Here is a 27,877-nt window from a genome sequence, read left to right as displayed (position 1 = left end):
GTTCACACAGCCCCAGTTCAGCTCCTGACCAAGTCTACACTGCCTGAATAATAGCGATAATTTTGAAGTCGTTGCCTAAAGACTGCTCTGAACTTTTTGACTGTATGAATAGGTAAGAGAAAAATAAACCTCTTTTCTACTCCCAAAGCACTGAACTCCATACACCACACAAGAACAACATGCCACACTGCCTCAAAAGAGCATGAAAGTTTTCTATTCAGCACTTGTCCTACTCCCAGCACACCATCAAGGCTGGGTCATATCCCCTGCTGTGCACCTGCTCTGCCTCTGGAGAACCACCTCACCACTTCGTACAACCTTACCCAAGATAACAGCATTGAGTGCAATGTCAGGCCTTGGCCTCACCAAAGCTGCCCACTTCAGTTCAATACATTTAGAACTCCTGCATTTTAAAGAGTTGGAACAGACTGCAAGAAATCACTGTCGACCAAGAACCACAGTTATTAGCATTTCTTAATACTTCTGCCAGCAAAGATTGCTTGAAAGCTTGTCCACATCCTTCAGAAAGGCTTTCTTAGTGCCCAAACTGAACAACAAAAAATCTTCTATAGAAAACCGATTCTGAAAAGATCTATTAGGATTTTGACAAACTCCATTTATTTGCAAAAAGATGCCAAACCACCATCAAGAAAGTTTTGTTCTGCATTCCTAAACATCTTCCAGGGTAAGAATTTCTCTTCCAGAAAACCAGCCCTGAGACATTCATTCTGATGCACTAGGGTATTCAAGAACCTCTTCTCATGGTATGTTCTCCACACACATCCTCTGTCCAGATGCTTTTTCAAGGGTAAAAAACACTGAAATGTAGGATACATTGAAATAGGGAAAATAGCCCTGAAATCAGCTAGTGGGTTATCAAATTGGAAGATGATGCTTTGTTATTGATGCTGCAGCCAGGAAAACCAAAACTGTTTCTGACACCAGAGATTCAAGAGTTGGAATTGGGAAAACCAATTCCTCCTATTCAATCTACTTGAGTTTGATTTTGACCCAGTATCTTCATTAATCACTCCTACCTCTGCTAAAGCTGCGAAAACCAACATACTGAGATTCAAGAAAAAATAAAAGTGAGGAGAGGGGACCACCCCAGAACCTATACAGCCTCAGAGAAACCACAGATTTATTTCCATCCAAAGATTCCTAGATTGAAAAATCCAATTCAGTGGTAAAGCAAAAACTCCCATGGTAACTGAAAACTCAAAATTTCTAATCTTGTGAGGGAAAAAAAAATAAAATCACCATGGAATACACTGGGATATGAGCCTTTGGCTCCTAGCCACAGAAATGATTGTGACCTCCTTCTACTATTTTCATACTCTGAGGATTTTTGTTACATTTACTTAAATTCTTTTGTTGCATTTACTTAAATTTCTTGCATGTCAGCCATCATTTTCCAGTGGAGCTATATTGCAGAAACATAAAACAAGTATAATCTGAAGTCACAGAATTTAAACACAAATAACTATGTTCCATCAGCATAATTATTTCTTGGTTCACTACTTCCAAAGCATAAATAGTTTCAAATTAATGAATTATTTTTATTACTTTTCCTAGTAAGTCTATTGGGATTTTTTTCCCCACTTTGTATTTTCCCTTACAGCATTGTCAAGAGTACACTTTCCCTCTTGGTCTTTAAAAAAAATGTAATATAGCAGAAAGATTTGAATAGTTTTGAGTCTAAACTTAGGCATCTTAATGCCAATCTATCTATTTGTAAGTGATCTTTCGCCCCCAGAGATGCTATGTGTTCCATAACTGAGGTCATACAGGCCCCTCTCACATCTGTGACCTGCAGCAGTGAGCAGGTGCTCAGCACACTGCTGCTCCCGCCAAAGTCAACAGCATTGAATTTGCTCCAGTCATCGAACAGCTGTTCTGTTGTGCTTTGCCAGATACATTATTTCCTAGAATATTATACTTCCCAATTTTGAGTGCATTTACGTAACCCTGAAAAGAGCTGCGAGAATAAAAGGGGAGAAGCAGCATCACTTGTTTCAGAGCACATGGTGTCACACAAAAACTACAGTATGCCACTAAAACCACAGAATCACTGAAAAACTACTTATATTGGACAGAGGAAAAACCCCAGATTATTTTACAACAAGCTAGAGGATTTGACTACACAGCTTTCACTAGGCTTCATGAGTACTGGTGTCCAGATCTGTAGTTCTTTGTAAAAAAAAAAAAAAAACCAAAACCTGCAATCTCTGTTTTTATTCACAAAGAGACAAAAACAACACCTGATGTGAAGTTACTGTCCTCAAAGTAATTTTAGAACTTGCAACAGGATTGAGGAAATGAAGAGTCAGTCTCCCATCTCAGAGCTGTATGTGACCAACTGTAACGTTAAAAATACAAGATGATCTTTAAGGCTGGTTTTAGTCTCCACGAAGTAATGACTCCACCCTCCTTCACAAGAAAGGCTGAATATGAGATTTCACATCACTATAAATTTTTTTCCTGTTAAGATCAAGTTTTTAAAGATCTCAGGAAGAAAACTGAAATTAAAAAAAATAGGCTTACTTCACTGCAAGTCAACCACAAGCACTTTTTTCTTCCCTGAATGACACAGCACATCTGTGTATTTTAACCTATTATTACTTCTATTCCTTGAGAAGCCTGCATTTCCCATTATTTCCAGCAAATAACAAGGAAGCCAAGGAAGAAAACCAGAAGATATTTGATTTAAAGCCTAACAGCACTTCAGAATCTGATACATCTCATCTGGGTAGGATCAAATGTAGGACTGTACACCAAAGATGCCTTATGTGCTTAGCTCAAAGGTGTGCAACTATCAACAACAATCGAGAGTTGAAAAGCTGAAACAACAATCATTGGAACAGGTCTAAAAATGTCAAATGTGGGGGAAAATGCAGGGTAATAATCTGAGGATCAGAACTACCACCACAGACCTGTTGGACTGATCAATTTGCCACGTAAGTTAAGAGGATCTACAATTCACTTCTAGCAAATGAAATTACAACCAAACTAACCAAGCAATTTAGAGGCAAGAGTTGCCTCTGCACCTCCACCTCTCACCAACAACCCCAGTTCCACTCCACTCCATGTTTACCGTAGTTGATGTGCTTTGAGATGATTCTTCTTCTGTACAAACAGTCGAAACAGCCAGGGAAGACAGCCTGGATGAAGGGGATAATGTCTCCCTGCCACTGTCCTCATTTAGAGCGGAAAGACCAAGCATATGGTGTCCATTCAGTTCACTGGCTTTGCTCTGAGCACAGGTCTGCAAAGAGCTAAGCAAAGTGCCATTGCGGAGACAGGTAGTGCTGTGGAAAGTGCTTGTGAGCTTTGATGATTTCTGATCACCCTCATCGGAGTCAAGCTTAGGGAATGACAGGGATTTGATATTGCTTACTGAAGTGATGGGAGAAAGGGACACTTTGGAAGACAAGGACATCTTTTCACAGTTTCCCAACTGTGGTAAAGTGATAAAGCCATTGGGTTTGTGAAGGGGTTTGAAGTCCAGTGTGGCTCTTTCTATGGATGCCAGAACTTCCTCATCCTGCAACACAGATTCAGACCCTCCTTTAGGCAAAGTATTATCTAACAGCTGGGCAACAATTGGCCCAGTAGTACCAACATGAATTTCAAGGATGTTTTTCAATTCCTCCTTATCATCGATAGTTTTTAATTCCAGTTTGTCAAATGGGTCTTCTTCACATTCAAAATCAGCTGGGTTGAAATCTGCCTTTGGACGAGGTGGACTGAGGACCTTTTGCTTCACGGAGCTGGTGTTGGCTGGGGTAGGAGTCAGAATATTATTGTGCTGCAGGCTAGCAAGGATGGGGTTAATAGGAGGAGGCATGGCTTCAGGGCAAGGTCCCTCTGAGAACCCCATCTTGGCATTGTCCTCTGGAGCTGCTTTTGAGTTTGCTAGAGCTTCTTCTGCCTTGCGTTCAGCTTCTCTCTGAGCAGCTTGAATTTTTTTGATGCCTTCAGCCCACTCAATTGTTTTCTTTTCCAGTGAGAAGTCATACTGGATGGGGGTGGAGGGGAAAGGAGAGAAGGGAAAGTAAAAAAGTTAAGGATCGAAGCTGCTACTTCTAACAGCAACAAAAATTACCACAAAGAGAATAAGACAACATGGCTTACTAGGAGCAGCAACATTTTTTTACAACCTGCAGATTGACAAAGCTAGCAGACACCAGAAGTACTTAATTTTGCCACTAACAGCAAAACCTGGCAGCAACCTGGATTAGAATACTGTATTATTCTTCCTTCCTCCTAGCTTTTCTTAGAAACTACTCATCATCCCAAGATCGGTTTCACAGCCCTCCCACTTTCTTCCTCCAGGACAAGGGAGGTAGCAAGGGGAATTCTAATGAATTATTAGATGAACAATCACACCCTTATCTGGCACCACTGAATTATCCCCAGTCCACATTCTCCAAGTTATTCAGCAGAGTATTTTTGCATCCAGAAGCCAGCACAATATTACTCAGTTTCCCCAAAAAGATTCTTAAGGGACTTGATATTAGAGTGTTACACCCATTGGTTTAGGCAGCATTTTCGTTCCCACTCCAGTGCAGTGCCTCACCAGCCAAAGGGAATACAGTGGCTACACCAATGACAACACCTATAGGAAGCAGCAGATTTTGCTGTAGTTACTGATGTGAAAGGATCTCAAAAGCTTTTCCCATTTAACGTCAGGTCCTATAAGGCCAGACCAGCACAAGGAAGCATTGACTCACTACCAATTTACTGACCACGGAGTGGCTTAGTTGTAAAGGGCAAAATTCTGAGGAGCCTAATTCTATCTTTAAATAGCTACATATTTTTTAATACTAAAAAAAATGAGTGGGAAGCTATGTTTCCTGCACTACACTTTTTTTTTTTTTTTTTTAACAGTGCTCACTACAGCTGTAAAAAGAGTCAAATTCCACTGTGAGATGCACAGTTCACACTATGCAGAGTGCTGAAGTCTGAATAGGCACACTATGCTGGCTGAGCCCCAGCTTGGCAGTAAAATGGAGCCACTGCACAGTCCTGCCAGCAAAAGGACATTAGTGTCTCCTTTGGCTCTCCCATACCAACTTAACTGAGTGGAAATATGGGTACTAGGAAAATCAGGTTTAATGGTTATGAGGGAAAAGCTATGAAGTAGGATAACAGGGTAGTACATAGGGCAGGGGAAAAAAACAAATACAACAAGAAAAAAGCAGAACCACCAACAGCAGTCTGTCACAGACAAAGTAAAAACAATCATCAGTTGGGACTGGTCAAGGAAAATCATGGATCCATATGAGAAAACATAATTCAATTAGACTTCCTGTATCACAACCTGCATTTGGAGATTAGATTTCCAACAGTTACGCTAAAGCAATTGATTTTATGCTACTAACTGTTTATTTTACCAGAAATATGCTCCTCAAGACAGGGAACCCATCCATGTAGCAAGCTGTAATCTGTTCACCCCACAGCTTGGAAAGAATTCTCTCTCAGAACTACACAGAAGAACACACAAGAACTACACAGAAAATAAGAACTGAAAATTATGCCACTGCCCATGTGCATCAGTTCTTAGGATTTTTCCTCTTAAAAATTATATTCAAATTTTGTCAAGGTAACATTTAGAGCTAACTATGACAAAACCATTGTGCTTTTTTGAAGCAAATAGACTAAACCAAATCTTTAAAAATAAAAGCCTAATGGTTTTTTCAGGCAATAAAAATTAGAAGCTTTTTGCATGACGTATCATTTTACTTCTATATATCTCTCAACAGATATTCTAGAAATACAAGACTGTCTGTGTGCAAACTGTGACAACTTGGAATGTACAGCACCACAGGGGTGATGGAAGAGGGAGCATGAAGGCAAAATATCACTTACCTGGGCTTCTCTGACAAGCTGAGAAGAATCAGACAGACAGAAACCAATGGGTAATCCAACTTTTGCTGGGGTTCTGAACTTGTCTCCTATCTTAAATGGGACATCATCAAGGTAACTGAAAGGCCCTGAAATCAGAAGGAGAAATTGTATCATAAAAAACCCCCACAACTCACAGATTTCACACTTTCAATTTGGGCTCACATTGCTGTATTTGGGAGCTATTTTATCTCCACTGCAGCATCTACACCAGATAACACAAATTATGTTAGAAGCTTTTTGGACCTCAGTGTCTCAATTTAGTTTAGGGAGTTTCCTCAGAGTTTAATTCCTAAATTCTAACCCATAATTGTTAAGAAAAAGAAAAGGCAAACTCCCTCACAACCACAATCCACAGATTTTGACATCAATGCAACCAGAATCTTAGTTTCCTTTGTGACAACACTTCTTACACAACTGAATGCTGAAGCTCTCCTGAACACTGTATTCTCTCTCTATAAAAAGATCCATTATTTTTTGCCATATTCAAAACAGATTTTAAAACTACTCAGCTTTAGAACAACTAAGATAAACTGCAATCCAGGTTATGACATACAACTAGTAAATAGCATTTGGACAGAAGTGGTCACAAAGGCAAAGCAATGAACCAAACCCATTCCACTTTAAACAAAACACAGTGGAATACCTAGGCAATTTAGCACAGCAACTCTAATTTTTGAAATAAAGCAATCTAACTTTATCAGGCCCTACATCTGTCATTTTTCTTCTAGGATGACACTTCTGCAAATTCACAAGGCAAAACCACTTAGAGCTCAACCACCTCCAAGCAACCAGACTATTCATGTGTTTTCCTTGAGCAACTGTGAAGAAGTATGAGAAAACTCAAAATACAAACTAAACAGCTTTTCCATTAACTGAACGTGGTCTCTTGGATCACTGGTCTAAGCTTTTGGAATCACAGGCAAAGGTTCTGGCATGTGTAACAATCAGAGGACCTACAATCATTTGTAGTTTCTTCCTGAGTGATACAAATACAGGAAGACCTTAGTGGCAACATCTAAGACGGTGTTCAGTAACCACGCCCTTGCTTAATGAACTGTGACTTGCTGTTTTTATCTGACCCATTTTCATACTCAGATGGCAGTTTAAGTACTGTTTGTGTTATCTCACTGTTGATTCATCTACAAGGCAGCCACAGACTCTCAGAGACTGAGCAACTTTCATAAACAAGAACATCCTGTCATTTTGCAGTTAAAGGTTTCTATGCTGAAATTACTTGAGCTCTCACACTATTGCACACACTGGGGGGTCACAGAGTCCTATTACGACACTTTGAAACGATCAGAATGAGCAACCTACATCCCATCTGCACCTCCAGGATGAAAAAAAAATGCTCCAGGTAGAAGACAACAGTATTTTCAGTGATCCTTACTGGGAATCACATACCCAAGCACTGCACTTACAGTGCCTCAATTACCACTCTCTACCACTCTTCGCAACACAGCATCTAAGTTGTACCTGAGCTGATAATTCAAGATAGGTGAAAGCATTTGCTTACAGAGAAATAACAACTGTGGCAGACTCTGCAGCCAGAGTGGTAAATCATGGCCAGATCAGAGACAACCAGATCGGCCAACTGCTGCTACCACAGCCTCCTTAGTCCCACTGGCACAAGTCCTGCTCTAAGCTAGATGATCCAAGCACAGCAAGATTACCTCTCTACATGGATCTCCCAGCCCAAACTGCTCAGCTTGCAAATCCTTGTCTTATTACACATCTTGACAATATGAAGTGGCCACTTCCACTTGCACAGCTACCCCTGAAGCAGATACCAGCCACAGGGAGCACAAGCACAGACTTTGTTGTTTACATACCAGCCATCTTGTTTTGCACAGCAAATAAAAAATACTAAGCACACCTAGACTAGCTATACTGACAGCTGTCAGCTCAGAAGCCTGACTAAGGAATAAAAACATCCTACTTTCTCTCCAGTATACTGATTTTTTTAATAACAATCCTTCCTATAACCTTATAACGTCATCCTGAATATAACTATGAGAAAATCCCATAAGCATATTAAAAACACTTCAAATTGTTTAGGACATTTGATGGCAAAACGTCTGAGCGAAACACCTATAGACATAGAATTCAGTTTGTTCCACCCAATCAGAAGAGTACTAGCTTGGTGAAGCTAAGTATCCAGAGAGCCAAGAATTCTTCTCTTTTTGTGAGCAGATCACAGTGAACATGCTGAAAAGTAAAGGCTGCAAGTTGTTTTAAATGCCATATTCCAGAGCAGTAAGAAAAACCTACATTAAAAAGGTACTATGAAAGACATTGCTACAACAGTCACATGCTCAACTGAAATGACTTAAGTTTTAATGAAACTGCTACTAGTAAGTCTGTTAGCCACTTCATCCCGGTATCAGTTAAAAGCAAACTGAGTAATTTTTGAGTATAGACCTGCCAAAAGTATACTTGGCCTGGTCTCTGGCACTGTGCTGTGTACTACATTCCTGGCACAACAAACTACTGTACGAATAGGATTTCTCTCCACTTCAATATAACCCACAGAAGTGTCCTTCAGTTTGGCACCAAAATGGAAACAAACAAACCCCAAAAAACCCTAGTGTGGAGACCCTCGTGCCATTAAAGGAATTCCCAACTGCCCTTCCCTGGAAAAGTGAAAATTAAAGATACTTTAGATGTAAAAAGGCTTCTCCCCTCATGGATCCTTGCAGACATTGTGCAATCTTCTCCCTTGGTTTCACAAGTCCTTCACTCACCCCATGGTATCCCCTTTCCCTGTCTCCCCATTGACTATAGGGCTGGTGTCCTGTTCCTCTCTTCCCTGTGGTTACTTGCCCCCTGCCCTGCCCCTTATACCACCCATGAACCTGAGACCCTATATAACTAAGAAAGACCACTTGTTCACTCTCTCGGCCTCCAGATTCACCTTCAGCACACTGGAATAATGGCGTGCTGGAAACTGATCTGGGGCTAGGAGCCTTTTGCCTCTTTGCTGAGCTAGCCTGGTAACGTGTGTGGTTGTGTGAGCTTGATTTGCTGCCTGAATATTTCTTAAGCAGTTTCTCTACCGAGAGGCTGACTGGGATTTAGAAAGGCTGTAGATGCACTCCAAAAGGACACACTGTTACACCCTAGTTACCAGTTATGAATGGGGAACAGTTTTGCAACCATGTGGAACTTAGTTGCTGCGGTCACAGGAACCACTTATGTAATTGTCAGAAATCAGAGTTCAAAAGCTTTGAAATTGTATAGCAACAGCAAAAATACTAAATACAATACTGAAATATTGAAGCGTCACAGTTGGCAAAACCCACACAGGAAAAGGGATTCCTTTCCCTCCACTTAGACCTTGTGTTTCCACCTTCATCTCCATTTGAACATGGTACTGAGCAACCTGCTCTAAGTGACCCTTCCAGGGATTTTGACACGACAATCTGCCAGCCTCAACCATTCTGTGGTTCAGTGACAGCCCTCTGACCTCTAACAAGCAGTTCAACAATAATCACAAGAGATACATCAACTATATTCACTGATTTCATCAGCCTGCCAGAGACATGGAGCTGAAGGCAGCCATGGGGATGGATGCTCCACAGTAAGCCAAAACTCACTCAGCAAGATAATAGAGGACTGAAACAACTGCCCTGATGACCTCTTAAGTCATAATTAATTGACAAAGAAGTTGTTCTACTACTCCTCAGAAACAGTACTGTGACAGTAGACAAAGGAGCAGACAAGTTAACCAGGCAACTCACAGCACCATTTGTTTGTACTTTGTTATTCTGAAGCCAGGAACATGTTCCACCACACCATACTGTTCTGGGAAATATTTAAGACCTGTTGAATTCTAGCCCTGAGCAGCATTTGCTATTCTGTTTAGGTGAGGAGAAAAATAAAAACAGACATAAAAGACAGATCAGAATGTTCACAGAGACCATTTACAGACACAGAAGCAACTGCTCAATAGGTGGCAACTACCAAATGAAAAAATTAGCTATCTTGCAGCAGGGTCATTGGGCCACAGCAAAGGAGGAGTCCATCTAAAAACGAAGTTTTGACAGGCTACTTTTATTAATCCATAACCCAGTATTTAAGTGCAACATTTCTTATTTTGTACTTCAACTCTACACCTGCAAGACTGAATAAAAACCTCTAGGAAAAATGGAATTCCCCAGGACTCCTTTATTGGAAAACTTACCCAGTAAGATCAAGGCTGAATTTCTATAAGCATTAGTTTTGATAGCCTAAAAAAATCATGATTACTGATTTGAGGAAGCCACATTACATACAACGAACTGAACTTTAATGTTCCACAGCAATATTAATTACACTCGAATTACACTCCATTTTCTAAAAAATAAGGACATTACAGGCAAATAACTTTTACGATACGAATCACCTGCATGACTTTATGCATGTCATATGTAGAAGACAGAAAAGCAGAGTCTCTTCTTCACCTGCCTTCTGAACTAGGTTAGTCCAATTTAGGAGAGAAATTCATGGCTGAGCAAAATGAAGCACAATTCAATGTTGTATTAAAAGCTTCACTTTCAATTCAACTTCTCATGTGACTTCCATAGGAAGATGCTACAGATGCTACTGTCCACTTCAACAAACACCAGAGCAGTGCAGCTTTGATTTTGAAGACAAATTTGTTGGGAATTTATTGGGGTAGGGGAATGTGTTATTCTGCCATTAAGGAACAGGGAACAGCCAGAGACTGATTTTCAGTTTAATCAGAGAACAGGTGAACACAGCATCAGCAAGCAACTATGCAAGAAGGAAGCCAAGGCGTTTCATTCCTAACAAGAAACTGCTTAGAGGCTAAACAAATTAGTCTCTATAGACTAATGTCTAGGCTAGGACATTAGCCAGCAGCAACAGTAGGATTCATCCTTGTTGAAAAGACAAGGATGTCAAATTTCACTTACCATGAGAGTCGGATCCCAACTTCTTAGAAGCCATTTAGGACCTGAAAAACATTTTAAAACAGCTTGAACAACTTTGTGTACGTAGCACAGAGTGAGCCTATGCAACTACAGTCTCGTATCTCTAGGTTATGGAACACACTGCAGACATCTGATGTGCCTGTTCTCGAGACAGATAAGCAAACATCTTCTAGTCTTAAAAATTGAGCAGACAGCTTAACCCAGGGTCTGCCAATTGAAATAGCAAAATAAAGAAAGAAAGAAAAAAAAAAGCCCAAACCAAAACAGCAAAACAGCAGAGACACAACCAGGGTGATCAGGAAGACAGACAGTTACAGATCACAGCACTCAGAGGCCACTCTGTCTCAGCCTCATGAAGTACACCCTGCCTCCCTTGGCATTAAGAATAGCTCTTCATACTGGAAATACCACACTGATCCTCTTCAGTTTAATCCCTGCTGCTCAAAGAAGAGATACTACCGTACTAGGTACGCAGCCAGTTAGCCAGCATGGCACTCATTTAGACACACTGGGCAATGCATAAAACAGGTATAAAATAAATGGTACTGTTAGGAAGATATGTTGGTTACACACAAGAAACCAATGAGAACAGGTCCTATCCACTGCCCACGACATTTAGCAACCACTTCTAAAATTTGGATGCAAATCCTTCATGGTCAAGATGGTAAACATGGAAATGCCTAGGCAGTTTTTAAGAGAGAGTAGGCCTGCTTCATGAAAAGAGTTGTTCAAGAGAGACTTAGCTGTCATCTAGAATTCTGCTCCAGGATGCTTATGGTATACTCAATAACATGGGGTTTTTGATAGATTAGAAGTACATCACAAGGTCTATCTCAAGATACCACAGCATAATTCCTAGAGTAACTGAATTTATTTCTAAGTGCTCCTTGTAACATTATGCATTGCCAAAGACTCAGAGTTGCCCTTTGTCTCTGAAGTTCTCCAGCTCACAGACTGAAATGCCCAACAGCTGTTTTTCAAAAACCATGGAGACCTCTGGTGCATCCCCACAGACAGCAGAGCACAACATGCCCATCATTCCACAGTCAAGGACTCCTGAGGCTCACTCTACTCACTGCAGATTCCAACTGCAAACATTACATATTAAAGAAAGGTGAGGATTACACAGCTTACTTATTTCCTCCTTGCTGCTGGTGACAGAACTGAGTACAAGAAGAGCCAGTTTCAAGTACTCCAGGAAAAGTCCCTTTCACAGTGCAAAGATCCCTTTCAACATTATGTCAACACCCATAGGTGAACCAGTCCTGGCTAACGGGAATCCTCCACAAAGGTAAAGCCAAAGCTCTACAAAGATCATTCATGTGCAACCAGACTTTGTGAAACACAGCGGGCAGATGCTGGGCCATGGGGAAGTGAGTCATGCTGGGCAAGTCCAGGTGCACGCTGCACATAAAAACTATGTGTCATCCTGCTCAGTGTTTGTCAGGCTCTATTCAGAACTCACCAACCTCTCTCAGCAGTGCTATTATGTCTGAAATCATTCCACTAACCCAGAAACTAGTTCTGGCACTTGGTTCTCAGAAACAAACAAAACATTAAGGCTTCAAAGATAGAAAGAAAAGGAGATTGAAAAAAAGGAGGTAAAACAGTGCCAAGGCTGCCATCCAAGGAAGGATATCAAGGGCAAAGTCACCAGACTACCCAGTAGGGCTGCGTGTCAACCACTGGAGCTCAACAAGCCTTACTGGTCCCCGTGCCCAGACTGTAGACAACAGCGCATGAAATAGCTGCACTTTCAGACCCAGGTTGCACTGCCAGACAAGCTGCTGTGTTGGTAGTTCCTCTATGTGAGAGTAGCAATGAAGTCAAAACAAATACAGTTGATTAGTGAAAAAGCCAGGTGACACATAAAATCATACAGCCTTCATATCCTCACCTTCATATCCTCATTGTTTGTCACTGGAGACCACATGGCATTGGGTGCAAGCACTGCCCACTCTCCACTGAACTTGGGACAAAGCCTCTACACACTTTTTTTAATTTCTCAAAGTTCTTTTTTCTAGTTAGTCCCTCAGACTGAAAAGCAATTCCTTTTTTAGAGGATTTCAAAAACTTCTTATTAGAGGAAGTATCCTCCTCACTTTGTCAAATGAAGTTTATAAGGGGGTTTGCTCAAGGCAGCACCAGTTACTGCTCCAGGGACATGAATGGCAATGTGCACAAATCCCAACAAGCCAAAACTGCACATCCAGCTTCCAAGGAGTTCTGCAGTAGCCTATCACTCTGGGGCTGCATAAAGTCTCAGTGTCATCCCACATAAGATATAAGTATCTTGCTTTTGCTGCTGATCCTGTAGTAAAATCCTAATGCTGACCTGGTGTCTGCATTAACTTCAAGATGCAGTGGAAAAATAATTCCTCTGCCATATGCAACAGCCTAACTAACCACAGATCTAGCTAAGGCACATCAGCAGCAAGCTGTTCATAAAATGGATCATTTCCAGAGCCAGTCACTTTAGATTCACACAGCATTTGAGTTTATATCACACAGGCCTTCCTGACGCATTGTGAGTGTGCACTTATTAAGACAACATTAGTTCAGAGGGCACTTATCAGCAAACAAAACTTTTAAGCACCACACACAGTAACACAAGAACAGGCTGCCAGCCACATTTCATCACTCTCTTCACAAAGAAGGTTTAATTAAAATAGCGTCTTATGACATATCAGATTTGACAGGCTAGCCAGAGACCAGTGTTACAAGCATGTTGCTGTTGCTCTGTCCTCCTGGCTGGGAAAACAGTATTTGCATCCAGTTAGGTGGTTACTCGTGTTGTTACTATGATTCTGTGCATCATCTGAATATTAATTACACCATGCAGTAAAGGTTTGCTTATTTTTGCTACCACTCATTTTGAAATATATTTGAAATCTGGACTGCTTCCAAAGCTTTATTCCAAATGAGATGAGGGACAAGTGAAGCACAACCACAGTTCCCTTTGATCTCCAGAACAAGATGCTGAAGGGCATTGGTGGTAACAGAACATGATGGTATGGATTTTGGCCTGATACTTCACTGGACATTGGAAATTGACAGAGTACAAAAAAACTTTTCCAACACTTTTCCTGCCCTAGAGAAACCATTTAGTTCCATAGTACTACGGGGTGTTCATATAGCCACATACAAGCTCTCTTCTATAAATGCAGACCTCTCCAGCCTCACTCCTTTGTTCTTGGTTCGGGCCAACTGTCCACAGAGAAGATCAGGGCTGCAAGTACCTCTAAGTTATAAGGAAAAAACCTGAAGTGAACTCTTCTCCGTTCATCTGCATAATTTTTTACTTAGTAACACTGAGACAGCACATCAGCATTCTCAAAACCAGCCAGTCAGAGGAACACAGCATAGCAAGAGCCCAGGATAAGGGCAGAGGACCACCGAGCAATCATGACAGAGGGGGAGGGGCGACAGGGAAATAACCACAACAACAAACAACAACACAAAGATGCAGAAACAGAAGTGGCGAGGCAAAACTGATGACAGCCTCAACTGGCACAGAGAGGTGATGAACTGGAATGGCTTGAAGATATAGAGGTGACCAAGGCAATGCACTGGGCACATCATCACTTAAACCTGAATGACATTTAGTTGCGCTGCCAGACAAGGAGAACATAGGAAAGCATGATTTGGTGCAAGAAGGCAATGCCAAAGGGATAGTCTCATCAACAGAACAGAACAAAAGAAATTATTACAAAGAGTGACTCATGAAGAGCTTCTGGGAAGTTGGGGTGGATTTTTGCTCTTATTTCAATGTTTCTTCTACTTTCTCATGAGTTCGTTTCTTCATTCCTTTTCTTCTGAAGGAGTTCTGACTAGACAAGTTGGAAGTATCCCACCACTAATGATGCCCGTATCACGAATAAAGATTCATGATAATTCAAACCAATTTAACTATTTGGCAAGAAGAACTGGACTCTTGCTGCTATGTTCCTGAGTTTGGGGTGCAAACATGTCTAGATTCCAGACCATGTGAATTCTCTAAAGTAATTTCCACCTAAAATTCAGATAAATGAAAAATCAGTAACTTATGGGTGAAAAGAAACCCTAATGCTTCAAGTTATCAACCATAATCTAATCAGTACATCTACGATTTTCAGAAAAAGAGACCTGATCTTGCAATTTCCATTTTACCTGCTAATACATATTGTGTAGTCTACACACTATTAAGGATGTACCATTCAGTCTGAAAACTACAAAAACAAAAGGCTAAAGAAGTAAAAAAAAAAAATTTCCTGCTTATATTACATAAATGCACTACTGATTTTACAGTAAAGAAAAAAGTAAAAAAATAATTTCAATTCAAGTGATTGATTTCTAATAGCCACAGGTGTTCAAAATGTATAGTGTTTTCAGTTTTCACTGCACCTATTTGTTTCAGTGCAAGTGAAGGGCAATAACCAACATCAGAATTCCGTATACACAGCTTCCAATAGCAAAAATAGAAGCCAACAGTCCCTGTTGCTAAAACAAAACAAAAGTTAAGTTTCTCATATTGAAGCTTCACCTATGTAAGAGTTCAACCACTACGACACAGCTCAGATCTCTTACCAACTCTCCCATCAAAAAGCTGGTAAGTTCACTACAAAACACAAGATTCCATGCTTTTACTACAGTATCCAAATAGATGACATTACCCCAAAAGCCGCAGCAATTGCTTCTGTTTTTTTTTTTTTTTTTTGCCTCTGAGAGTCCTGCAAACAAGAGCACATGGAAGTACTCCCCTCGTAATAAAGCACAATGATGTTGAGCCACTCAGCTGATAACAGCTCTCTGGATAAAGTTGTAAAACTACATGTGACATACTGCTACTACATGCCTACAACACCTCCCCCTCCCCCCCAAACCAAAACCCCAAATCAAGCAAAACAATCATAAAAAACCAAACCAAAAACCAAAGCCAAAACACCCCAAGACCCCCAAACCAAAAACCCATAAAGGAAAGGAAAAACCTACCTCTTTCACCAGTCCTAACAGAAAATTAAGTTCTAACTATATCTACAGTAACTCCTCTTAAGTGCTACCACAATACAGGAGAAAGTAAATTAAATTTCTTGGTCAATTTTAAGACTGACAGAAACAAACCAAACCCTCTTTAAAGCCAACACTCTTATGAAGCTGCTACCCAATTTTCAAGGGGCAGTAGTTAAATTTAATTATATCTTCATCTTATGGGATACAAATACAAGTGGTCATCATCCTACATTTAACTATTCAGAGCAGGGCTTACACTGACAAGAGGGGGCTTGAGGGAAGAAATTGCTAGGTATCCCTGCTGCATATATATCCATCCCATGAATCAACAAGCAGCTGTGATCAGAGACCTAAATCTGAAGAACAGCCTACATCAAACTAATGCAGTCTGTTATTACTAGTGCAATGACTGAGGGGCAGAGGGACAGGAAGAAATAAAATGGCACTTTCTAAAGGACTTGTCAAATACATAAGTAGGAAGCAAACGGAGAAAAGGCCCTGAAGAATATGACTGTGTGCAGACCACATTACTGGATTGCAAGAAAACACCAGTAACGGTCACAACATCCATCATGGAATTTTGCATGTGGATGTTAGATTGCCTCCTCCTAGCAGTGATAAACATCAGGAGACACTGATTCTTCAAATTGTGCCATTGCTTAACATGACATAGTGGGCAATCAGCCTTTTGCTCCAGGACCTCTCTTCTGGTGGCTTCCACATGCTCTCAGAGAGGCATGGATAGCATTCCTCTGTCATTCCATATGGATTCATGGAACAGACATCAGACAACCTGCAGTTCCAATTATCCTCACGTCATGGCCCACTTTGTTCATTAAAGACACTGGACCTGTTACAAGCACACATGGTTTGGCTGGTTAAGGATTTAAGGTTTATAATTGACAACAAACAGCTCCATTCCTCTTTTAAGATCATGATGTGTTTGAAATGTAAGGTAATTTGCCATACCATTCACACAGAAATCAGGGACAACCCCACAATGGCTGTGGAAAAGAAGCACACTAATACACCAATTTTTTTAGTCACTTTTTGACTTATCAGCCATACAGGTTTCCAACACAGTTGAAGTTTATACACCACACAAACCTCTAGAAATACAAGTTTCACAAGCGACAGCATCAGGAAATAGAAAGGTATTTACAGACAGCTCTGTGATCAAAGAAGATCAGGGCAAGCTTTTCCTTTGGCCAAATACTGACATGCCAAACAATAGCACGAAAGATGCACCCATTCTAAATTCACATTTAACTACAGCAGCAAATGGGTGACCTTTTTTTAAAAAGGACTCTTTCCAGAAAACTCAATCCTGTCACAAGAGAAAACCATCTGCAACAAACATCTAAGGCTGGACTGATTTCCAGACTCCAGAAACTTGGGCATACTGCAGGGTCTGTTCATCCAAGAGCAGATGTAGATTTTAGAGCACAGTTTAGTAATTTTTATCCAAGTTATTTAAAGATCATGTAAACAAAACAGCTGAGAGAAAAGAGATGTGGTTTTTTTGTTTGTTTGGGTTGGGTTTTTTTGGGTTTTTTTGTGGGTTTTTTTTCTTTTTGTTTTTTTTTTATTTTTTTTTTTCTTAAAGGTCAGATTCACTAGTCTACAAACTACAATACCAGCAAAAAAAAAAGAACTAGAAATAGAGGACTAACTTCCCTTCCGCACAAAAGAAGCAAGACAGAAATTTGAGAGATAAAAATATAAATGTGCCATCCAATTCCTACATTCTAGGAAAAAAGTGAAGAAGATGATCCAGGACTCATACCAGCAATGAGGGCTGCACTAATCTCAATGCTGCAATGAAACAACTCCCACATTTGATGAGCAGAGCAACTGTCTTTAACTGCTAGTTTCCTATATCTAAAGTTTGGATAGCAAATACCTACCAGTTTTGAGAGTTTGAAACTGTCAGATGGTAAGCATCTGGTAACTATCAACAAATGTAGATACTTCAGCTTAATTATCATAAAATTTCATACTACTAGAAAAGAGTCAATTTTTTCTAAGCAATCTTAGCACTAACCAGAGCCAGGCATGTGCATTAATTTTCCTCATTAATCACAGCACTTTAGAAGAAAGCTAGTATTTCAACACAACCCTTCTTGTGTGACAGAGACTGCTATTTGCTAGTTTCAACAACAAAATAGCCCACTTACTCTGTTCTTCTGTAACAATGCATGAAAAAGCAGTGGAATATCCTGCACATTTAGAATGTATGCCTGCAACCCCAAATATCACATACTAATTAAAATGCTGCTCTATTTCATGCAGTGGTTCTTCACCATGTAACAAGCTGATTCAGAAGTACTTGAGTATTATTAATACTTCAGACCTGTCCCAGTTATGAATGAGAGCTAGACAGACACTCTCAAAATGCTGACAGCACAACAGAGTAAAACAGCTTTTAATCCAATAATCACAACATACTCTTTATAGTTCAAAAATAACAGAATCACTGCAGTTTCAGGCTTTTTGTTCTGATACTCTTTAACCAAGACAGGTAACAGGTAGCTGATCTGGTACTATTTAGAAATAAGTTCAACTCTGTTGACCATACCAGAACCTTCTCCTCATACCAACGCAAAAACTCAATCTACTTTGGTACATAAACCAATTTGTATTAAATAATATTTTCAATATTTATTTATTAACCAGAATTTAATTAATTTAAATACATTATGACAATTAAACGACAATGTAAAAAAATCCATTCCAAAGAAAGCCATAAGGTTGTCATCTTTTCCCTGTACAAACCCAGAAGAGAAATCATAACACTTGTTGACAGTAATGGTTTTGGTTATAAATTTGGTGAAATATTAACATTTACAGAATTACTTTAACGAAGTAGACAAAATAAAAATCTATCAGGAGATCAAGCTGACCAAAGTTTTTCAATGGAAAAATAAAATCTGCCAGCATGTCAAATATCACTTGCAATTCCACGTATTGGATCTCAGCCAAAATATGCACATCTTCCATTGTACAAGAATAATAAGAACAGTATTGCCAACAGCTGTTGGCAACAGCTTCTCCCAACCCTGAAAGCATCTCTTCCATCATGGGGATAAACCTTGATGTTTTAAAACTTGTTAAACTATTTCTGCCATCTGCTGTCCCTGTTTCCCACTAATTCATCTTATTTCTCTCAACTAAAAGTGCCATGTTCTAAGAATACAAATTCCCTGCAAACTCACTTGATTCAGTCATGGAACGTTTTGGGCTGGAAGGGACCTTCAAAGATCATCCAGTCCACACACTCTGTCACAGGCAAGGCTACCTTTTTTTTTTAATCAGGTTGCTCAAAGCTCCATCCAACCTGTCCTGGAACACCTTGAGGGATTAATTAGTCATAGCTTCCCAGGGCAACCTGTTAAATTCCTCACCACCTTCATTTCATCCTTATGTATAATCTCAATCTTCCTTCTTTTCAGTTTCATCTTTGAGTGTTGCCATTTTCCAGGAAACACCCTAATTCACCATAAATTAATCATTCTGCAAATACACACTTTGAGATATATGGGAGAAAGAATTCTGAACACTTCCTACTCCTGAAGCAACTAAGAGCTGGTCACAGGAGACCTGGGAAAATGTGCTCTCCAAAACACTCTTTTGTGAAGTGACAACATAAGCTCATAGCATCTTAAATCTCACTGATTTTCAAAATATACCTCATGAGGTTTAATTTACCTTTACCTTGAGTCCTAATGTGAAAAACCTGAATTCATCCTAGGTGCCATGGGTGTGACATTCTTCACAAGCTTATTTGACTTTTTCTGGGGTTTATGCATTTCTCCAACACATCAACATGTTGACACCTTAAGTTTTAGCTTTCATGTTTTTCAGATTCTGTGCTGCCTAGCTGTGTAGTTCTGAGCCTCATAATAAATGCTGGCAAGCTCTCTTCACAAAGTAGACAAATCTTTTCCCAGATGGATACCAAGGACAATGGTTACAAGTTTCCAGGCCCAAAAATATAAACAATGGTGGACTGAAGAGAGAAAACAAGGATGGGACTTCATAATCTGACGCTGTAATTGGACAATTAACCCCAATATGCAAATGGACCAAAACTGAAAAAATTGTGAGACCTCAAGACTGGTCGTCCATTTTGTGGCCCTTTTGGGTCCACCCTGGGTATAGCCCTGGCCAGACTCTTGTACTGCCCAAGGTGTATCTTTAAAGGCCTTTTAATAAATACCTACTTCATTCTCTTAGCTCTGCCCAGTCTCAGTTCCAGGTCAGCCTTCCCAAGGGATCAATGTCACTGTACAGTCTCAGCTTTCAACGCCAACTCATTTTGTCCTTAATTCATGTGTCACTCCTGTTTAGCCAACAGGCATCTGTCTTGATCTAGCCCATCTTATTGAGACTGAGACAAGAAAATAAGCATAGACAGAAGTCTGAAAAAATGCCGGGTTTTGCAACACTGAAGGATGAAACTAAAAGACCAGGAAGAAAACAAACCCTTCTCATTGTTCATGAACACTCACTTGAGCTACTGTTATATGTTCACTGAGCTGAGGCCTCACCAGGGACATGCTCCTTACCTGACTGACTCAATAGAAAAAAGGAGTCAAGCTGAGATTCAAAAAATGTATCAAGGAAGTGAAAAGATGGTCCCATTGCAGTAATGCCTAAAACCCAATCTTGTTTCACCTCCAGGCATAGTATCAGTCAATCCTGCTTTCAAGTCTTCCCACAGTCTAAAGAGGAGTGAATGACTGCATTAAAAAGATGAGCTAGATGGGAAATACCATGGGTAGACAACACCAAAATAAATTTCAGTAGCAGAAGTCATGTTTTTAAATGAAAGAAAAATTCACTTGTTTTAATTAAAAAGGAACTGGTGCATACCAGAGTATTAAGAGCAGGAAACTGATTTAAAGTGAATAGTATCTTCTTAATTATTTCTTGCAATGGCTTTTAAACTTTGGGAGAGGCTAGAACTGGTATAAAGATGATGTTTTGCCCTTTAAAAACACATAGTAACAGAAGCATCATTACCAGCTATCAAAACAAACAAACAAACAAAAAGCTCTGTATATGAAAACAGCAGCAGACATTTGAACAGCTCAGCAAACTGGCAGTATCCACACTGACTATACTTCTGAAACAATTAATTTAGAACACAGAAAGGTAAGTTGCCTTGAGCAAGCTTGTCTAGTGTAAAAAAATAACAATTTACCTCTGAGCAGTGAAGTGAAACTGAGACTGCCCTCAGCTACAGTGGTTCTATTACAAAACAAGAGCATGGTAAGTAAATGAGCTGCTTGCTGTGTTTTATTTTTGAAAACTTCATGGGCCTACACTACCTGAGGGCAGTATACTCAGTCCTGAGCAGAAACATCTTCCTTGCAATCTCTTAATTTTGTAGTTCTCAAATAGCAAATGCCCTTCTATTAGGGGCTGCTTAAATGGAAATATGGTTCAGCCTGTAATCCAACTACAGATTGAAAAAATCAGCAATGGAAGCCATAAGCAAGAGGGGAAAACCAAAGAGAGACTGTAATCTGTTACACAAGGTATACTCTGTGTGTTCAATGGCTACAGCTGAGGTTACTAGCAGTGAAGATACCCAAACATGCAGAAAATCCTCACCCTGCAAGAAGGAAAGCAGAGAAACTACTCAATCTTTGAGATGTACCTTTCAAGGATCCTCCAGCTGCTACACTCACCTTCACATACTGCTTCAGAAAGACTTTCTATACCACAGGTGCACTCCTCCCTCCCTGCCACATTTGCACAAAGTACTCAGTAGATCCCTAAGCATCACAAAATCATCTCCTCACTCACCTAACCTTAATTCCTACTCTTTCTATTTAAAATGAGCTTTAAGATTTAAATTTCCTCGCTTGAAACAAACTGAAGGGGTGTGCTTTCCCTCTGTGTAAGACAAGACATCTGCCCTCCCAGCACTGCAATGCTACTTGCAGTTAATGTTTGGGCAGGTAAGTTTAAGAAGTAGCTTCGAAATCTGCACATAGAGAGCGAATTTTCTATCACAAACACACAGAGCAAAATCCAGACTTGCAAGGTAGTAGGAGAGACAGACACACACAATCACAAGCCTCCCAACAGTAAAGGCATACGGATACTGAACTTTCACTGCTCCAGTGGAATGGGAAATAGAAAAGAAACCAAAGACAAGGAAAGACACTGCTCTCAGATAAAGTGTAGATACCTACAGGATATTTATAATGCCAGGAATTACACACTTCTCATTCACCTTCTTTCCCCTGAGGGGAAAATAGTTTTGCTGAAATTCCCTTATACCCTCAGCATCATGTAGCTCTTATACGAGACTCCAGAATACCTGTCAAGGCACTTAACCAGCAGTGAAACTGCCCCTGTTTTGCAGGTATGAGGAATAAGGCAAAAAGCAGTTTGCTTTTTGCAAACTGCTGAAGCAGTTTGCCCACAGTCAGCCAGCTCAGTGAGCATCAAAATCAGAACACAACCTGTGTTTCCCAAATTCTAAACCCACCGCTACTCCAGGAATCTCACTGCAGTCTCTCAAATTTGGAACAGTATCTATTCCCTACCAAATTACTCCTATTCAGTATTTTTCATCTCACTATAAAAGCCCCAAGGATGCACTTCAGATTTTAATATGAAATTTAGTGCAGACCGAACTTTATTTTTAAGTTACTACTTACAATTAATTTAAGTCTGTAATTTTGTTACACACTATATAGCCTGTCTCACTGAGTAGTATAAACTTTTTCCCTGCACATCAGGAAGTTCTTCAGCAGATACAGCGATAAATGCAAGCCCCAGAACACTTAGAGCAGTGAATAACTAAACAGAAATAGCTCATTCTATGTGCAAAAAGAAACCTTCAGAAATGCATTAGCTTAATTGTCTCGGGACATTTTGAGAGATCTGACTCAGCTTCAGTAATCTAGCCTTACTTTATTTTGTAACTAGGCTAAAGTAGGTTGCTGGACGAAGTTGCCCTGTGACCACACAATGGTCATCCCACAACTTCTCTCCAAACGTTTAAGGCTGGCAAGAACACAGGACTGCTGACAGCACAGAGATCTCAGTGGACCATCATAATAACCATGACACACCAGCAAGAGGATTTTTTTTTTTTTAAAGAAGCAAAGTGGCAATATTGTGGGCTGACGAATCCACCTCCGAGCTATCAGATTTTCTCCTGTTACCTGAGAATCAGTCCCAGCTTGCCCCTCTCATAATCCATATGTCTGATTCAATCCAACTTTAGGAAATTAATCCAGTGCTGCCTAACGACAGAATATGAGTTTCACATTCAGATTCCTGCAGGAACATCAAATCACAGGAGAAATATGCCTTGAATGAAGACTAATGTAAAATGGATGCATAGCTTCTGTCCCAGAATTAAGGCAAAGTGAGAAATCCCTTCCATTTCTTCGCAGAACCTATTTACCCAGAGTACAGCCAGATCCACTGAACTAAACGTGGTTACATTTCACCTGTTCATCTCCAACATTATAACACAGAGAACATTCCCAGAGACAGGCAGACTTTCAGAACTGTACAATAACTGCATATGCAATACCGGAGCACAGCATGAATAGGGTGACATTACCATGTCACAAAAACAGCCATCACAGTCAGTTTGCCCAACAGAGTTTCCAGAATTCACCTCCAACTTCAAAAGCAGCTCAGACCACCATGTCATTCATGCCAAAACCAACTTCTTCACCTTTGCCTTCCTTCATTTATCTTTCATCTCATAATACAGCTGTGGACTCTGTAAGTTGCATTTATTAAGACCTTCACATAGATGAGATTACAGACCATAACAGTATTACTTTCATATTCACACTTGAATTTTATAGTTCTCCCTTGGCATACAAATACAGAAATATTCAAGAGTGTTAGTTAAAAGCAACAAGCCTTTTACTGTCTTTTTTTGGATTTTCTTTGCAAAAGAGACATTAAATTACTATGCACTTTCTTCCAGGTAAGTGAACAGAAAACATGTATTAGGCTCCCTCCCACAAGCAAGAATGAAGCCTCTAACTATGGATACCTTCCCCCCCGCTCTTCTTATTAAAGAATATAAAGGTACTTTCTGGAAATAGCTCTTTTGTATATTGTTACAAATACAGCAAGTAAAATGAAACTCCATAATACTTCACTTGTTTTCTACCAAGAAGTCAAACAGACTGTCAACAAACTGCTTGCGGTGACATAATACTTAATTAAAAGATTAAGAACACATTCTTTTCTCGGAGGCTATGCAGCATAAAGCTTTTCTGCCCTTTTTCATCAAACACAATTTTATTCCAGATGATTAATGGTGATTTTATTCAAGTGTCCCTTTCCTCTTACATGTGCCTCCTATATTCCCACGTCAAATTCTTACACACTACCATGTAAGGACGCACATGATGGTATTAGTCATGAGGGTGGAACCCAACATGGCTTTGCTGTATCACAGAAGGAAACATTTAAAGTTTTAACAAGTACTTCGGAGAGTGTGAATAAACTAGGAATCTAGCTTTATTTTAGCACTCAGAATTGATGAGGTGTATGTACCAAATTGAAGACACAAGCACTTCCTTGTGGCTAAAACAAGACACAGCACACCTGCTAATAGCCACTCTTTGAAACACACCCTCCCAAAATCAGGGAATAAATCTCAACAGTCATTTCAGTCATGGCTTCCTCTGCTGCAGGCCTAGAGATGACAAATGGTGCAAGCACAAACACATACATAAGGAAGAAGCTTAAAAATAAAATTTTTCACATAATCTAGTAGATAGTTACCAAAAATGCTGGGCTCAAGTAACACAGACCAAACAAGAGCTCGCAACTCTTTACTACTGCTTTCCACTAGACCAACCATCAACAGCTAAATACACAAACTGTATTTATATGCAGATCATCCTCCAGATGAAGAACTGACTACACCTTGGACAGGACTCACCTTCTTCTGATTTAAAATGTTACACTCGTGTAAGAGATTCTGACAAAATGCAGCTGAGATAACACAAGCTCAGTCAGTTACAAACTCTAATACTACTAATGCAACATGGTATTTTGAACCAAAATAACAACCCGCTTTCCTTGTAGAAGGGAAGATTTAAGCCTGAATTAGAGCAATGATATTGTGTTCCCCTTTTGATATAATTTGGTGTTTCAAACACATTGCAAGCTTAAGTTAAGAGATTCTGGAAAAACCTTGTAGCTTTCAAAACCTAAAAAACACAAACCAAACCGAGTCTGAACATACAGTCCATCTTTTAAAAGCTTCCCATCCACAAGAAAGACAGCATTTCTTAGCATTTAAGAAAAACGCCTTTGCTTGAAAGGATTTGGAATAAATCTAATGATGTGAGAGTGGGAAAGCCTCCAGTGCTCAGGTTCTGATGGAGACTTCAGCACAAGACTACATTGACTGCAAAAGGTCATTAGGGACACAGAACATGAGCTTATTCAAACCAAGTCAGAGGGTCAAAGCATTAAGCAATGCACTTGCATACCGGAGAGGATTACCTACCTAAGTAGTTAACACACAAAAACTGTGAGCTCAGGCTTGTATCGATCAACTGCACTAATCCCAAGGGTCGATTGCAGAGTGGTATGTGATGCAAGATCAATAGCTTCGCCTTCCCAGTTATCAGCTTAAGCACACACAATGCAGGGATGAGAAACCAACATTTAATGCACCCTAGAAGATCTACTTTTTCAAACAAGAAAAATATTAATAAATTGCACATAACCTTTCTTTGCCTTTCCTTCAAAGAATTGTTTTCACAACAGCTTCAGAGCTTTCCAATTATGGCTCCACTAAACCTTCCTTACGATGACATTGATCTGAATTGCATTGATCAATTTTAAATAGATAATCATGCCTTTAGGTAGAGATCCTTGTAAAATGACAGCTGAAATTCTGGAACTCATGATTGAAGAGACTGGGCATGACCATATTCCCAGTCTCTTCAATATGTTTCTAGCATATGATTATGCTAGAAACAAAATACCAGAGAAGGCTGGACAAAAGTTCCATGTAATGAGGAAAACGAAATTTCTCACAGACCAATTTATCAAAATATTTAACCTAGCATCAACTGTAAAATATGAAGACAGCTGGATATGGACAACAATAATCATTTAACTACATTGAACAACGAAATTATCAATCTCTAGAGTTTGTGAAAGCAACAGGAAACCATAAGCTTACACAAATTAAAAAGGAGGATGAGTAAGGTGACACCTATGTCATTACAGCACTTCTGCCACCAGCACCAGTCAAAACAACTCCGGCTGTCACAGTGTACAGATGACGCTGGATTGGTCCAGAAACCTGACTCCATTCTGTCAGTTACAGGCTTTTGTCTCGAGGATAACAAAACATCATGTGAATAATGGAGATGGAGCTCTTCCACGTGTTTTTGATGATTTTTCACCATTACAATTTTTTTATCCATCAACATAAATAGGAAGTCTCCCAGCTGACCAGTGTACTCTTTGAATATTCTGAAAATTTAAGTTCTCTTCACTAACAGAAACTAACACTTAGTGATTCACATATCTTAGATCTGAGAGTTCCTTGGTTTTCCCTCTGAAGTTTCATGTCCCCTTGTTTCAGCTTACACTTAAATAGCACTATAGCAGCAGCAACTTATCCCCTGACTCCTTTGTTCCATAGGGCACACACAGAAAAACACACCCCAAAAAACAAAAGAAGACATCAAAGTGCAGGCCAAGTACGGGTGGCAAGACAAGGAAAGGCTCACCACTTTCAGTTTTGTTTCTGAGACTAAAGTCACAAATTGGCAAAAGCTGTCTAAAAACTACAATCTTTCTTGTCTTCTGCCCTTAGAATTAAGGTTTTTGCCTAAAAGTTTTAAGCCACCCAGTGGCTTAAGAACCACTGGCACTTCTGAATTGCAGCTCTGTGTGTACAGGAAACTGAAGTCATTGAGCAGCAATTCTGCCCGGTGCTGTAACCCAACACCACCCTGCACACGCCTCAAAACATTCCACATGCTGCTGGCTCAGCCCACCCTACTGCCCGTGGCTAATGCACAGCTACACAGATTTTCCCTGTGGAAAAAAGGGAAGGAGGTCAAAACAGATTTTTTCCCACTCTTGCCTGAAAAATGCCAGGAAACCAGCAGCTGCAGGAGTGCTTGCACAGCAGCAGAAAGTCCCATGCTCCAAGGCTGATAAGGGAAGATGAGGAAGAGATCTGGCTAACTGCAGCACTTCTTCTTTTTCCTCAATGCCCACATCTGGAGTAGGAGTAAGGTCCCCCGCACCAAGCTCCCACAAAAGCCTCTTAGTCTCTTAACAGACTGTGGGATACAGCAAGTCTTCCATCAGCAGCACAGCCATTGACGATACATCAAGCACAACCCAGCTGCCCCTTAGCTTGGCAATACTCACTGGTCAAAGTAAGTGACATAGGAATATGGACCTTGAAGTGCTTAAGTCCAACACGAATACATTTTACTGGGTCCGGGATGGCAGCTATATTAGTTCCGCAGCCAAGTGCCAGAGTCCACCTGCTTATCTCCTCTCTAATGAGACAACATCAGTGTCGCAACATTTCTCTACGGCTAGGTTTTTTTCACTTCTTTTGAATTTTTAATGGGTGGGGAATAAAAACAGTTGACAAGGTGGCAATTCATTTCCATCTATTGCTATTTCTTCTACTAATTAAAAAAATTAAACAAAAGGAAAAAAACAACCAAAAAAAAACCCCAAAGCAAACCTAATCTTTCCTTCAGTAGGATAAGCAGCCCTTGAATTATACTAAATATAAATAAGTAAATAAATGCACGGAGTGTCTTACTTCTAGTAAGCACTGAGCTAGAGGTAACATAAAGCATTATCAGGAAGTTAGAAACAACTAAACTGAAGTATTCTTACACAACACATACATCCATGGGATATTTGCATCTCAAACTCTGAGAAAGATGTAGAGAAAAGCAGAATAGCTAACTGGAAAAGATTCAGAAATAGTTGATAAGCATAAAAAGGGAATTGTAGAACTACCACCCATGAAATAAAGATGACTGGAT

The 27,877-nt window shown here is 40.0% G+C and overlaps 1 protein-coding gene across 9 annotated transcripts in view; it reads right to left on the bottom strand.

Moving 5' to 3' along the window:
• UBAP1 (ubiquitin associated protein 1) overlaps positions 1-27,877 on the bottom strand; it is a 34,542-nt gene that overhangs the window by 5,927 nt on the left and 738 nt on the right. For 7 of the 9 annotated variants that reach the window (XM_066339712.1, XM_066339711.1, XM_066339704.1 and 4 more), the window contains 3 exons: positions 10,827-10,867; positions 5,872-5,996; positions 3,095-4,018 (listed from right to left, as the gene is read on the bottom strand). In XM_066339712.1, the coding sequence (XP_066195809.1) occupies positions 3,095-4,018; positions 5,872-5,996; positions 10,827-10,860 (1,083 nt within the window). In that variant the 5' untranslated portion in view covers positions 10,861-10,867. Of the gene's footprint in view, positions 1-3,094; positions 4,019-5,871; positions 5,997-10,826; positions 10,868-14,554; positions 14,577-25,347; positions 25,472-27,877 lie in introns of those variants that run through there. The other 2 variants (XM_066339707.1, XM_066339706.1) reach the window with 2 other exon arrangements.

Source organism: Sylvia atricapilla, chromosome Z (genome assembly GCF_009819655.1).
Source record: "Sylvia atricapilla isolate bSylAtr1 chromosome Z, bSylAtr1.pri, whole genome shotgun sequence".
Classification (NCBI taxonomy): domain Eukaryota; kingdom Metazoa; phylum Chordata; class Aves; order Passeriformes; family Sylviidae; genus Sylvia; species Sylvia atricapilla.
The sequence above is the reverse complement of the archived record's forward strand: the minus strand, read 5'-3'. Positions and strand labels throughout refer to the sequence as shown.